The sequence below is a fragment of the Delphinus delphis genome, chromosome 1 (assembly GCF_949987515.2).
Source record: "Delphinus delphis chromosome 1, mDelDel1.2, whole genome shotgun sequence".
In the NCBI taxonomy this organism is placed as follows: domain Eukaryota; kingdom Metazoa; phylum Chordata; class Mammalia; order Artiodactyla; family Delphinidae; genus Delphinus; species Delphinus delphis.
The window spans coordinates 28,930,424-28,944,948 of NC_082683.1; the positions used below are offsets into that span (position 1 = coordinate 28,930,424).

Consider the following 14,525-nt stretch of genomic DNA (forward strand, 5'->3'; position numbering starts at 1 on the left):
ATGCCCCCTGCAGTGGAAGCGCGGTGTCCCAACCACCGGACTGCCAGGGAAGTCCCTAGAATGGGAACTCTTTGAGGATGGACTGAGCCTAGTCATTTTGGAACCCCTGCTGCCAGCACAGGGCCTAGATGCTAGGTGAGGGCTGGCTGAATGAAGGAATTAAGGAAAGGATAAATAAATGAATGATTCTAAGGAGTAACCCCCCCCCCCGCCCCGATTTCTAGGGTTCTGAAAAGAAAAAGAACAGAGATTCAGGCACACTCAAGAGTTTCTCAAAACCAAGCCAAACCAAATCAGACCATAAACCAGTTTAAGAGACTGAAATTATAGGAAACAAGTACAAAAAGCTAGTGGGCAGGGCTTGAAAAAACAGTCTCTGGCCTTTGAAGTGGGAGGCCCAGCCCATGGAAATTGGGGGGATGGGGGAGGGATGCTAGGGGCCAGAGATAGGGGGACACTGGGAGACTTTCTGCCTTTCCTGGGACTGGGGGATTTTTAGTGAAGGGCTTACTGACCTCCTCTTCTCTGGATAGCCCAGGCTTATCAAGAAGCAGGCCCAGGTGGGGAGTTCTAGGAAGCCCTAGAAGCCCCCGAGACCCTCCACCCCACTGACCCGGAGCCCCTGCAGGAGAGGGAAGTCAAACAGTGGCTCAAAGATACAGTCATCCTCCGGGTTTGGGACTAGGGGCTCTGGGGTCCCCAGGGGGCTGGTCTGGAACCAGAGGTTCTCATAGGACTTGGGGCTGGGGGTGAGGCCCCCCAAGAGGGGCTGAGTGGAGTCACAGCGGAGGTAGTGCCCAGGCCGTGGGCCTGTGGGGCTGCCCAGCACCTGCACGTAAAGGACCTGGTCACTGGTGCCAGACTGGGGCTGGGGCTGGATACGAGGTACTCTTGGGTCCCCCTGGAGCACATAGGCCTGGACCAGGCTGGGGAGGCCACAGGTCCCTGAGCTGTCATTGGACTCCCAGGGTCCTGGCTTCTTCTCTTCCTCCTCCAGCACCGTGATCTTGGTGATGGGTGGCATGCTGGAGTCCCGAAGGCTGGGCAGCTGGAAGGTATCCTGGACATAAGGATGTGGGGTGAGGGCCTGGTTCATTTCAGATATCTGCCCCAGACACTTCCTGCTGCTCTTTGCTGAAACTCAAAGGGTTACTCAAAGGATGCAAAGCATCTCATATGTTCCTGACACGTGTTATGTGCTGTTTAGACTTAGCCTGGTGAATCTCCCCAACGCTTCTGCATGGGATTAGTCCCATTTCACAGTGAGGTGACTGAGGGTTTGAATGGGTAGAGCAGGGATTCGCACTTAGGTCTGCTTTGCTCCAAAGAGGTGAAGTGGGAAGTTGGGAAGGCCTGAATACTCATCCTCAGAGGGGTATCCCTTCACTTTGAGCCTGGGGTGGGAGCCTAACCCCCAGCCCCATTTCCCTCTCCCTCCAGTGTTCTCACCTCCGTTGTGATGGTAGGCACCCAGGAACCCAGGCTGCTGTGGGCTGGGTCTGGAACACTTGGCCAGAGGGGATTCTTCCTGCTGGAGAAGGGGGCAGGTGAAGGCTAGGTCAGGCATGCCCTCCCATCTTTCCATCCTTTCTCCCACCTACTCACAGCAGCTGAAGGGACGACCCCTTCATGGAGAGAGGAGAAGGTGGAGGGCCCGACCCCCAGACCTGGGTCCTGAGGCCTGGCAAGGCTGAGACGAGCCTAGACCGGCTCACTCAGGCCTGCAGTTCCCTGCAGGCAGGGTTAGTTGGATGTCAGGCCTCTCAAAAGGACTCACCTGGGTCTGCAGCAGAGCTGGGTAGCCCCACAGAGGCAGATGAGCAAGACCAGGAGGCCGAAGAGGCCCAGGAGGATGTGCAGCTCAGACTCCTCTAGAGTGAGGGGAAAGCCAGAAGAGGCAAGAGTGCACGTAGGTAAGGCTGGGCTTCCTCCCTCAGACTGGGGTCCAAGGGCAGGGCTGGGTCTCCTCCCTCAAATCAGGGATCCATGCAAGGCTTATCTACTTGCAAAATGGAGATCCTTTGGGTGAGGCACCCTCCCAACAGCCTTGTCCTGCCAGCCCCCCTCTCCCCTCACCTAGGGCCAAGGTCATCAGGGTGAGGCTTGTACTGTTTGTGGCCCACGCCTGGCTGGCAGCCATGAGGTGGACATGGTACAAGCTGGAAGGCTCCAGGCCGCGGAGGACAAAGCTATGGGAGGAGGCGTTCAGGACAGTGGCTGGGAGGAGAGGAGAATGGTGAGTCTGGGTTGGCTGCTGGGCCGCCCCAAGGCTTCTGAACCCGCCCGCCCTGGCCTTCTGGGGCTGTGGGGCACTGAAGATAGACTCACAGAAGGACCGGTCCTGAGCATTGGTCCAGAAGATAGTGTAGTGGGTAAGGGGGCTCCTCCCCAGCTCAGGGGCCTCGGGCGCCCACTCCAGCTGGGCCCAAGTCTTGCCAATGTGCCTTAGATGCAGCTCTGGGCCATGGGAGGGGGCTGCCGGAAGAGAGAGGTACAGGGGCTGACAGGGAGCGGGGCGGCGGGGAGAGCCCAGTTGGACTTCTTGTGGCTCCCCAGACCCAAGAACTGGGACACTTTGTGGGGGTGGGTGATAGGAGAGAGTCCAGGGGGACTCATGTCCAAGCCTCATTATCCCAGGAACTTTCCCTGAATCCCACCGACTGCTAATAAGTGGTTGAGCTGGGATTTGACTTGAACCTGCTCCTCTTTGACTCCAAAGCCTTGCTACCTGATTTCTGCCAGGCCTGATTTTGTCTGGTTCATTATTTCTGCCACTGACTCTCTTAAGTTTATGCCAGGCCCTCAGTTGAATTTCTATCACACGTGACACCGGATCAGTTTTTGCCAGACTGGCTCCCTGAATTCTGCCGTGCTCACTGCCCAATTTCTGTTACCCCACCACCTGACTTCTTTCCAGCTGCAGGGGTCCAGTGTAAGCCAGAGGTAATCTTAGGATTGGGAGAGACCCTCTTCTGGGCCAGAGGTAGGGGAGGAAGAAAATGTTCCCTCGTATTCCTGATTTTGGGTTCCTAGACAGGCCTTGAGAGAGAGGAGAGGATTCTGAGAAAAGGCTTGGTGGCTGACAAACCCATCTCTTGGGAGTAAGCATAGATGTGCTGGGAGGGTCCTTTGGTGTCCTGGTACAGGGGGGTCACAGTGATCTCGTAGAGCTGAAAGGGCCTGATGTTCTCTGTAGAGAGAAAATAGGGGCACCCTCGTTAGGGGCTAGCCTCTGATGATGGTCAGGGGCTAACCTCAGACTTCAGGGGTAACCTGGGCCTCGTTCTGCAGGGCTGGCCTCTGCAGTCTCTTCTTCAGACCATTTGGTGCGGGTAAGGGGCAAAGAGTGGAAGAGAGAGCTAGGAAGGTGGCAGAGTCAGGGCTGGAAACAGAGGATCCAGTTAGACTGCAGGAGGGACTTCCTGATTCTGAGGATGTGAGATGAGAACAGTGAAAGAACAGGAAAGACTGGGGAATCTGCGTCTTTAGGGTGGTTCAGCTCGCCCCTTGCCTACTGTCAGGCAGGTAAAATGTCCCTCCCTCTCCCGGGCCCTGCCCACCTGCCCAGCCCCCCAGGCCTGCCTCACCCTGCAGCAGGGTCCCTGCAATGCTTCCATTATGCTCCATCCGCCACATCTTAGGGCTGCCGCTGGGGCTGGGGGGACCCAGGCCCCACTCAATGACATAGCCCCGAGGCTGAGGGCTGGGGGGCTCCCAGCCCACCCAGAGGCTGTGAGGGTCTCGAGCCACGGTGTGGAGTCTGCCCAGGGGTGGGCCTGGAGACAGAGTAGGAGACGATGACATGAAGATGAAAAGAATGCAGGCCCTGGAGCCAGATGCCTGGGTTCAATCTGGCCTTTGCTACTTACAAGCTGGGTGACCTTGGGTAAGTCAACATCTGAGCCTCAGTTTCCTCATCTGTAAGTGGAAACGATGATAAAAGTTTCTACCTCGTAGGGTCATGGTGCAGATTAAGTGACCGTGGTACATGAAACAGGCCTGGCACGGAGTAGTGCTCGGTGATGATGAAAGCTAACCCTGTGTGGTTCTCGGTATGTATTAATTCACGGAGTCTGCCAACAGTCCCATTGTGGGGCACAGCTACGGTCCCCATCTTAGCAATGGGAAAACCGAGACAGGGAGGTTAAGTAACTTGTCTAGGGTCACATGGCTGGGAAATGGGAATATTAGCTATTGTTATGGTGAGTCTCACTTCATGAGGACCCATGTTCAGGGGCACCTGGGGTTGGTAGTGGCTGATCCCCTGAGAATGAGCATTTCACTCAGGGACTGTGTTCGAGCTGGAAAAACTTCGGGCTTTCTTTCCCATTTCCTTGGCAGAATAGACGGTGTGTGTGTAGGCACCACCACCGGCTTCACCTGGTTCTGGCTAATGATAATAATAATAGCTAACACATACGGAGCAGTCACTTTGTGCCAGGCACATGTCTTAACTCGTGATCTTCACAGCGATGCTGTGAAGTATCTTACAGTTAGATGCTGTGAAGTATCTTACAGTTAGATACTGTATCATTCCCATTTGCTAAATGAGTAAACTGAGGCCAGAGAGGGTAAGTAACTTGCCCAGATCACATTGCTAGCAAGTGACAGGGCTAGATTTGAACCCAGGCAGTCTAGCCTCCGAATTTACATGTGTAACCATCATGCTCTGCTAGCTGCTGGCCCCCTTTACCTCCGCTCTCCAAGAAGACCACTGGGGTGGGATGAGAGGTCCCAGCTGTGTTATAGGCCTCAAGGATCACCTCCCGGGCTTCTGAAGGCAGTTGGAAGGTACAGTTTAGCTCCGTGGTGTTGCAGAGCATTGGATCTGCCCCAGCCTGGTCTGAGGGTCTCAAGGAGACCAGGTACCCTTGGATCTGCCCGCTGTCTTCCTCCAGGGGCACTGGCTGCAGTGGGCATAGGGGGAAAAAGATAAGGGGATGCCCAACTCATCTGGAGTGGGGGAGAGCTTCTAGATGGGGTGGCCATGTCCCAAGGACTAAGCCCCCCAGGCTGGGAGCCAGCCCTCCTCCCTCTGTGCCAGGTCCTAGGAAGGAGGGAAGGAAAAAGCAAGTCGGTGTATGCAGCAGGCAGCAAACTAGATGAGTCCTCCACTGTAGTCTCTCCAGAAGGGCCCTACCCAGCTTCCTACCCAGGCACATGCAAAGTGAGTGCAAATCACCTACAAATGCATCCAAGCCTCGGAAACCTGTTGGGGTCCTGAGCCCCAGCTTGCAGGGGTCTGTTTGGGTTGAAAGAGGTGGAGGGATGGCGTTCAGAGGGGGTTACCTGCCAGAACAGCTGCACGTCCACCGTCCTGGGGTCCAGCTGCCTCTGCCGCCACCATGTGTCCATTCTGACAGTGGGGGCTGTGGGTGGAGCAGGAAGAGAGGGTCAGGGAGGGCCCTGGAGGCCAGACTGGGTCCTGATGGTCGCTCCCAGCCTGTCACCACCCACTTACCCCGTTGTGTGGTGGTCAGCTCCAGGCTGGGGCTCCAGTTGCTCCAGTGGCCAGGCAGGCGCCAGCGGGTGCAGCGCATCTGCAGGGCGTAGGCTGTGGATGGGAGGAGCCCGCATAGCTCATACTGGAGGGTCCTGGAGGGCAGGGCGCCCACCTGGTGGGGGGTGTGTGTGGCTCTGAGCCTGGATCTCTGTGCCCTTCGATGCCAGCTCAACTTACCCTGCCCTCAGCCAGCCCCACCCCAGTCTCCTGAGGTTGCCCTCCGCCTCACCAGGTCCCAGCTGGCTTCTCCAAGCAGAGGCTGGTGGCGCAGCTCACACTTCTGATCTATGTGTAGGCTTGGCTTCCAGGTCTCCCAGCGCAACCTCAGGCAGCCTGGCTGGGGCGGGGCCACCTCAGGGCTGGGCCCCAGGGCCCACAGTGTGGGGGGCTCCAGTTTCACTGCAAAGAGAGGTGTAGTCAGACCCCTTCTCTGATCAGTCCTATCGGGCTCTATCCTAGCTTCCACTTGTCTCCCTGTCTGTGGTTCCATTTCTTCTCTGGGTCTCCATTTATGGGATCTCTGTGTCTTTCTGTTTCTCTCTGTGTCTCTTCATCTCTGTGTCATCCTGTTTCTGCAGGTCTGTCTCTGTATATGTGTCTGTTTCTCTCTCTGTTTCATACTCTTGCCCCAGGGCCTTTGCACTGGTTGTTCTCTCTGCCTGGAGCACTTACCTTCCGGATATCCAGTGGCTTGCTCCCTCATTTCCTCCAAGGATCTTCTCAAATGTCACCTTCTCAGTGAGGCCTTCCCTGACCACCTTCCTGAAATAGTAATAGCCCCCTCTCCCCGTCGCGTCCCCCTGCTCAATTTCCTCCTCATGCTTGCCGTTACCCGACATTCTATTTTGTCTATTTTGCCCACTAGAATGTAACATTTCAGGGGCAAGGTTTTTGCCTTTTTGTTTACTGCCATATCCCCAGCACCTAGAACAGCGCCTAGTGCAGAGTGGGCACTTCAAGAAATTTGCGGAAAGAATTAATGAGTGTATCTCTTTGCCTCTGTGTTTCTTCCGCGTCCTTGTCTGGGTCTCCACAGCTCTGTCTACGACTGCATCCACTTTGTTTTTCTCTCTCCTCCTTCTCTACCTCTAGATCTTGCAGCGTCTCATTGCCTGTCGCTGGGTCTGTGTTTCCCTCCCCGTGCCTCTCTGTGTCCGCCCATGGTGGGGGCCGCTCCCCTCCCCCACACTCAGTGTCACCCACCGACGTCCATGGGGACAAGGCACAGCTTCGGGGACACGCTGGTTCCCAGCGCGTTCTTGGCCTGCACCCAGATGCCCATGTTCTGGTACAGCTGTAGGTGTTTGCGGGGGATGGAGCAGTGGCTCTGCCCGTCCTCAGGCACACAGTCCGGGATGGAGTCCTCCCGGCTCTGACAGTTGCCCCGGCTCCTGCCAACGGACCAGGCTTGGGTGTCAGGCGGGGGAAGAAAGAGAGGCTCCCTTCTCCCTCCCGTCTCTGGCTCTCGCTCCCCACCCCTACAGTCCTACCCATGCTCTGTCCCAGGACCCAAAGGAATGGGGGCTGGCGTAGAGAGCCCTACTCACTTGAAGCTCTTCAGGGTGAAGTTGGTGGACAGGTGGGTGTTAGGGCCTGGCTCCCACTGGCAGGTGAGGCTGTTGGTTGTGAGGTTCATGAGGCAGGACAGGTTGTGGGGTGTGGCGGGAGGGTCTGTGTATGGGGTGGGGAGAGTGAGGGCTTCAGGTAAGACCACTCAGAAAACTCCTACTGGGACCACTTGGCCTCGTTTCCTTGCCCTGGGTCATTCCCTTGTCTCCATGCAGGGTGACCCCAGAGGGGCAGCCCTGGGGGAAGCTAAGTTACAGGCACATACAGGGATAAGTACCACAGAGTCTCCAACCCTCTCAACTCTGTCCCCTTTGACAGTAACAGTGTAGCATCTGGTTTTCATCCTGGTTCTGCCATTCATTAGCTGTGTGATCTTGAAGTCACCTAACGGCTCTGTGCCTCAGTCTCCTCATCTGGAAAATGGGGGTAATGGTAATGTACCTACCCCCTAGGGTTCTTGTGAGGGCTGAGTGACTTACTATGTATGCAGTGCTCGGAGCAGTGCCTGGCGTATAGTGAGTGCTCTGTGGTGTTAGCTTTCACTGTTGTTGATTCTTAAATGAGAACCTTGGTCTTTCTTTGTTTTTAGTTATGCATTGGCTTGGCCCAAATCCATCCTTCTCAGTTTGAACAGAAGGCTGAGACTGGGGTAGGGGAGAAGCTGGGAGCAAGCCCAGCTCATAGAGAACATCCTCCCTGGAGACACTCTCCTATGGCTGAGGGCTTGGGCTTACTCGGCAGCCATATGGTGTAGTGGTTACTATACTGGCTTTCGAGCCCCACTGCCTGTTATAAATCTTGGCTCCATCCTTATTAGTTTGTGACCTTTAGCATGTCACTTACCCTCCCCGAGCCTCGGTTTCCCCATCTGCAAAATGGGGCTAAATAACACTACCCACTGGTAGGGAAGATGACATGATATTGTGCCTTTAAAGTGCTTCTTGAGCAAGAGCTTAAGAAAGAATAGTTCTTATTAGTATTGGCAGGAGGGCATTGGAGGCAGAGTGGGTGGATGGCTGCAGGGACTCACAGCCTGCCTGTAGCTCAGCCTGGTCCAGGATCTGCAGGCTGTTGCCCCAGTGCAGGCAGCAGGAGAGAAGGGCCCGAGAGCGGTTGAGGTGGGGCAAGGTGATGGTGGACTGCAGGGTCCCATTTGGCAGGTACTGCTGCCTCTCCCCGGGCTGAAGCTCTGCTTCCAACTTCCATACAATGTGCGATTCCGAGTCCAGGCGGCTGCAGTTCTGGCTGATGGTGCAGGAGGCTGTGATTGGATCCCCCAGGCGGACGATGGGGGCTGAGAGGCTGATGTGCCCGCACTGCTCCAGGCCTGGGGTGGAAGAGAAGGGGCCGTAAGTGACTCCTCTGCCTGGCAGAGCTGGGCTCCTAGACTCAGTACCCCTAGACTCTGTGCCGTTACCTTCATGCTTTACCTCCCAAGATGTGTCACTGGAATGGGGAGGATGTGTATGGGGACCGTGAGAGGCTCTGGGGGTGAGATCAAGATAGCGGTGTGTGGGTAAATGTTTATCAGCTGGCTATACAGAGAGAGACAGATCCTGGTTTGTAGCCTGGGCTGCTTTCCCTGGTGTAAATATTCCCACCGTGGCTGATTGCAAGCTACCAGTGTGACATCACTGAATGTGAACCCGGGAAGAGATGTACACAGTCAGCGCTTGCAAGCCAACCCCAGCACGCCACCAGATGGGAGATTACTCCCCTCCCCAGCAGTGGTGAAACAATGGTTAGAATGATAAGAACCCCACAGCCACAGCAATCTTTTCAGATTTCAAATCTGTTACCCCATCTTGATTATAGCACTTCAATGGTACGTTATTCCTCTGAAAGGCAGTATGGTATGTGGGTAAGAGCATGGATGTTGGAACTAGACTGCCTAGGTTTAGAGCCTGGTTCTATTGCTTATTAATTATGTGACCTTGATGTGTCACTGAGACTTTCTGTGCCTCAGTTTTCTCATCTGTAAAATGGGGATAAAAAAGTCCCTACCTTAGTTTTGCTGGAAGGATTAGATGTGAGAACACATGTAAGGCACTTAGAATAGTGCCTGTCATGTAAATATTTGCTGCCGTGATTAGGATAAAGACTCAGATCCTTCTCACAGCCCTTGTGGCCTGGGCCCTGCCTAGCCCTCCTTGTTCCAGCTCAGACCATCCTTTTCCAGCTCCCATCACTCTGGCCTTCTTGCTATTTCTTGAAAGCGCCATGCTCCCTCCAATCTCCGGATCTTTGTACCTGCTGATCCTTTTGGAGGTGCTCCTTTGCTTCTCTCCCACCCCTCCTTCACCTGGTTAACATTTAGGCGTCTTGCGGGGAACCAGACCTGAACCTGGTCAGGTTCTGACCAACCAGACCAGGCCAAGCCCCTTGAACTTTCCCAAAGCTCTTATTGTCCTTCATAATTATGTAGTCATGTGATTATTTGCTTGTTTGTCCCCCAAACTAGACCATGGGTTTTGTGAGGCCAGAGACCTTGGGTGTTTCACTCATTGCTGCATTCCCAGCACCTAGCCCAGAGCAGGCCCTTGGTGGATACATGTGGAATAAATGAGTAAGCACTGCACTTTGCCCACGATGCCTTCTCTCCTCTCCCAGGTGTTCTTCAGCCCATTTTGCTGATGGGGATGCTGAGCCCTTAAGAGGAGGAGCAATTTGTTTAGGGTCACAGAGCAAGTTCATGGAGGCTTGTACTACTCCACAGACTCAGAATTTCAGACTAGAAGGAAACTTGCCAACTGTTCACTTCAAAACTCCACATGATACTGAGTCCTCCACAGCAGGGCTAGGATGGCCTAGTTTCGTATGGCCTGCCAGCTAAGAACATTTTTTATATGTCTAAAGGGTTGAAAACCAAACCAAACAAAAACCAAACAAGAACATGCAACAGAGACTGTATGTGGCCTGCAAAGCTGAACATTACATCAAAGTTTGCCGACCCCTGCTGTGCCTTGGCTTGCATACCCCCAGAGATGGGAGGCTCTCCACCTCTCAAGATAGAGTTTCCATAGTCTGGAGAGCTCTACCTGGGATTCTTTTTATTTTATTTAATTTATTTATTTTTTGGCCGTGCCATGTGGCATGCGGGATCTTAATTTCATGAGGAGGGATCAAACCCATGCCCCCTGCAGTGGAAGCGTAGAGTCCTAACCACTGGACCGGCAGGGAATTCCCTGGGATTCTATATTTCAGGATTAAAGCTGCCTCCTTACGTCTTCCACCCTGATCCCTTTGCTGCCCGTGAAGGCTGCACAGGACTCAGGGGTTCCTTCTGACAACACGGCACAGATTTGCAGGCAAGACCTTGGTCTACCCCACCTTCTCCGGGCTGGCCAGCCCAGGTCCTCTCACTTTTCCTCAGAGGTGGTGGTTTGCCTACAGAGGTCTATGCATGGGAGCCTGGCTACCCCACATCTGTGGCCCAGTTGATTCTTTTGGGATTCTCTGGGAGTCCCAGGAGCACTGTGGCAGTGCTGGGAAACGCCTCCCTCCTCCACCCCCAGCATCTCTCCCTGTGCTCCCCCCTCCCCTCGGCACCCTCGCTCCTGGCCACACTCACTTCTGGGGAGCAGCAGGATGATCAGAGCGGCTCTCGCTAGGTTCCAGGCTCCCAGCCCCGCCATAGTGCCGGCTTGGTGCTCACCTGGAGGCAGAGGGGGATGGTTAAAGTCATGGGCTTCGGAGTCAGAGCTGAGCTTAGTCCTTGCTCTGCCACAGTGTGGCTTCGGCCAGGTTACTTTATCTCTCCGAGCCTAGTTTCATTGCAAAATTGAGGTAACAACAGCCTATACTGCATAGGGTTTTGGGGGGAGGACCCAAAATGATACAAGTCAAGGGCTTCACGCAGGGCCTGGCACATAGGAGACGACTCTGTAAGTGACAGCCACTGTGATTATTCTATTTGCCTTCCAGGAGAGAGCAGGGAAAGGAGCCACAGGGAACAGTATTCTTCTCCACTTCCGTTCTGTCTTAGCTGGGTTTCCCCCACAAAGCAGAGGCTGAGATGAAGGCTTGCATGCAGGGAGTTTCTTTTGGGAAGGTTCCAGGAGCAGAGTGAGGGAGTGGGGAGAATGAAATGGGTAAGGAGGGAAAGCCAACACAAGGGTTCGTCATCAAGCCAGTCACATTTATGGACAACTGGGGCTCAGTCCTGCTGGAACCTTCCAAGGAGCCATGTAGAACACGCCTCAAGAACTGTCCACCCAAGGGACAATTCATCCCTTGGCTGGCTGAGAGAATGGGAACATTTATTCACCAGTTCCTGCCCCCCGTTGGTCAAGGGCTGTCCCTTGGTGTATTAATTCTCTGGCATGTCCATGTTGCACACGCATGAGTACCAGGCAGGTTCTCCTGGGTGAGCCATGCTCAAAGTCCTTTCCTCTGACGCTGGTGAATATCAGAGACGCTCCCTGGCAGAAAGGGACAACTCCACAGAGTAGCTGAGGACAGGTTACACCTTGGGAAGCTGGCTGCCGCAGAGATGGCTAAAGGTAAGGTGGGCTGGAGGATACCCCCAATTCTGGGCACAGACCTCTGGAGGCCTTCTGGGGCCAGGCATCCTGTGGTCATGGCGACAGTGCCCAGATGGAGGGAGCATTAGTTCCCTCTAATTAGTTCATTAGTCTCAGGAAGTATGCGTGGGTTTCTACCGCTGGGGTGGGCTTCCAGCCTTTCCACTCTGCTCCCACTGGGGTCTCGGGGCCAGACACCTGATCCTCCAGCACTAATTGACGCTCTTGGTGGCAGGTCAGTGGGAATCACCAGCCTGTACATACATGAACACATACATGTACGTGGTGTCTCAGCTGATCCCCTGTGCTCAGAAAGAATTAAACTCCTCTCCCTTTTCTCTCCCTCCAAGACAGAGGTGGGAATAAGAAATGCCCAGATACCCAAGGCTATTCCTGCCTGCCTGGGTCTTACTTAAACCCCTGGTCTGTCCTTATGTGTTGCAGTATCAGGACACCAGGTGAATGCTAGCCCATAAGTCACCTTTTTGCAAATCAAGAAAAAAGCGCCCCTTCCTCTGGATGAATGCAGCCCCACACTAGGACCTGGCAACTAGAGAACAGGCTGAATTTCAACCTCCGCTTGCTGGGCAGCTTTGTGCAGTGAGAAACCTGCACAACTGTTCAGAGCACCCCAGTCTACCAATCAGTGGTTGGCAACTTTCTTCTTACAGCATGCCAGTATGATTATCCACCATGCACACTTGTTGGGGAAGATTTAGCCTCCTTGGCCCAGATTTTGGGACACTGGTGCCCATCTCCATGTATTTTTGATCATATCCCAGCCCTCCTGCCCAGCGAATTACCACTTCATCCCTCTCCATTGGCTCCTGTCCAGAGTGGGCAATGCAACCTCAAACCCCCAGGGGCCCAGGCATCCTCTCCCAGGGTTGCCAAGGGTTGGCACGTTTGGCATCGGTCCCTGGTCCCCCACGGCAGCCCTGGGTGCTCCCTACCCCAGCTGAGGGGGATCTGGGGCCAGGTAGAGCATGGTCTCACTCTCTGGGGGCCCAGCACTGAGTCAGACCACCTGGTCTGAACCCCGGCTCTGCCACTTACCAGCTTGGTGACCTTGGACAAGTTACTTCGCTTTTCTGAGCCTCAGTTACCCCATCTGTGAAAGAGGGATAACAATAGCACTCACTTCTCAGGGTTGTGGTGAGGATGAAATGAGATGGTCCCTGATAAAAGCACTTAATATGGAGCCTGCAAAGAGGAAGCACTTAATAACCATGTTATTTTCACATGCCATAAAGCGGGACACCGCCTTGTGGAATCAGCATGGTTTAGTGCCTCCCTGCCCTGCTTACAGGCTGCGTGGTCACAGCCTCCTAGGACTGCCACCTTGCTTTTGTCCGTGTCACACTGCACGTTCCAAAGCCCCATTTCTGAGTCCCCTGCTCCTTGGCCCCCCAGTCTCCCCTCTTGCTCCAGCCATCTCGGCTCACTCTCTGGCCTCTCTCTGAGTCCCAGCACACCACGCTGGCCCCTGGGGTCACTGCATCACCCCCCACTCCTTTCTGCTTTCCTCTCCTTTCCCTCCCATCACATTCAGCCTTCTCCAGTTCACACCCCTCTCTCGCCTGTCCTTTCTACTCCCCTTCACGTGGATTCTTTCCATGGGAAGAGGGTTGGGGGGAGGAGGAGGCTGGCCACGAACAAAGGGAGAGGACTTCCCAGATGTGGTTCAGACAGAGGGAGACGGGCGGAAAAAGTAGGAAAGTGAGATACACAGACCAAAACGATGGAGAGAGACTCACAGAGATAAAGACTGAGGCAGGAGAGAGAAAAGAGCCGGAGACAAGAATGCGGATACACAGAGACCGAGGCACTCAGAGGCCGAGAAGCAAGAGATACTCGAGATTTTAAGATTCAAGAGACAAAGGGAACCGTGAGAGACAAAAAGAGAAGCACAGAGAGACTCTGAGACAGACAGAAGCTCAGAGGCATGGCAAGCCAGAGAGGGGCTGAGGAGGAAAGAGAGATGGAGAGTGAAATAGACAGGGATGGAGAGTGAAATAGACAGGGATGGAGACCGAGAGCAGGTAAGACACAGGTTCTGAGAGAGAGACGGGGAGAGGGACAATGAGTATGCCCTTCACTGAGTCCAGCCCTTTCCTGAGCCCAGAACAGTGTCCTCAAAGAGATATTTGTCTGTGACTTCCCCAATGCAAATAAAAGTAAGGGCACCCTGGGAAAAGTAACTCAGTGTCCAGGGCTCTTGATACCAAGGGACAAATCCTAAAGGCAGGAGCTCTGCTCCCAGGCCCCCTGCATATGCACGCCCTTGACAGAGGTGGGGGGAGCATAACTGGGACTCCAGGGTCCCCTCGAGCCCAAGACCCAGCCCTCCCTGGGGCTCCCCTACTCACGTTGGAGCCTGCGGCTGGGCGCCCGCCTGGCCTCCCTGGTCTCTGCTCTCCTCTTCAAGGCAAGTTCCTGAAAACAGCCACAGCCCGGCTGTTCTCCCCAGCCCTGTCGTTAATGGCTCGGCCTCTGACAGGCGCAGGGGCTGCGGATTGCAACACCTGCCCAGCCTCCTTCCCGCCCTTGCATTGTTGAAGCTGGCATGGGCAGCCCCTTCCTCCCAGGAAGGAGCCTAGGAGGGAAGCTGGTGGGGCCCGGGCAGCCTTCCTGCCTCGGGGGTCTTAAAGGGGCAGAGGGATGTGGCAACGTTGTCCCCCTCCTCTGCCTCCGGATTTCCTGACCTCAAAGCTCTGAAGCTGGCAGGGCCCAGGCTCCAACCCGCTTGGGTGCCATTCCCATGCCCCCGCACCCCCCTGCCCTGGGGGAGCATCACTTGGAGACAGACCCTGGTTCGAAGGCTCGCTCGGCCCTAAGCCTCTTTTTAGCACTAGCCTTGGGGCCCTGATCCTCCCAATATTCAGAGGGGCGTCCTCCAGGTTACAGGGAATTCTGTAACACAGTACCTT

General features: G+C 54.9%; 1 protein-coding gene across 3 annotated transcripts; it reads right to left on the reverse strand.

Moving 5' to 3' along the window:
- Nucleotides 1-361: 361 nt before the first annotated feature.
- On the reverse strand, nucleotides 362-14,026 carry CSF3R (colony stimulating factor 3 receptor). 3 transcript variants are annotated; one of them, XM_060003798.1, is made up of 17 exons: nucleotides 13,965-14,026; nucleotides 12,652-12,706; nucleotides 10,644-10,727; nucleotides 8,103-8,399; nucleotides 7,051-7,174; nucleotides 6,707-6,894; nucleotides 5,733-5,902; nucleotides 5,462-5,615; nucleotides 5,290-5,369; nucleotides 4,694-4,907; nucleotides 3,588-3,776; nucleotides 3,089-3,190; nucleotides 2,329-2,475; nucleotides 2,077-2,217; nucleotides 1,778-1,871; nucleotides 1,450-1,528; nucleotides 362-1,060 (listed from the first exon to the last, which is right to left on the reverse strand). In XM_060003798.1, the coding sequence occupies exons 3-17, from the start codon at nucleotides 10,705-10,707 to the stop codon at nucleotides 581-583; spliced, it is 2,523 nt and encodes an 840-aa protein (XP_059859781.1). In that variant the 5' UTR covers nucleotides 10,708-10,727; nucleotides 12,652-12,706; nucleotides 13,965-14,026; the 3' UTR covers nucleotides 362-580. The 3 variants fall into 3 exon arrangements, with proteins under 3 accessions (XP_059859781.1, XP_059859776.1, XP_059859780.1); XM_060003793.1 differs by having other exon boundaries at nucleotides 1,450-1,531; XM_060003797.1 differs by lacking the exon at nucleotides 12,652-12,706 and having other exon boundaries at nucleotides 1,450-1,531; nucleotides 13,965-14,001.
- Between the last annotated feature and the right edge of the window lie 499 nt (nucleotides 14,027-14,525).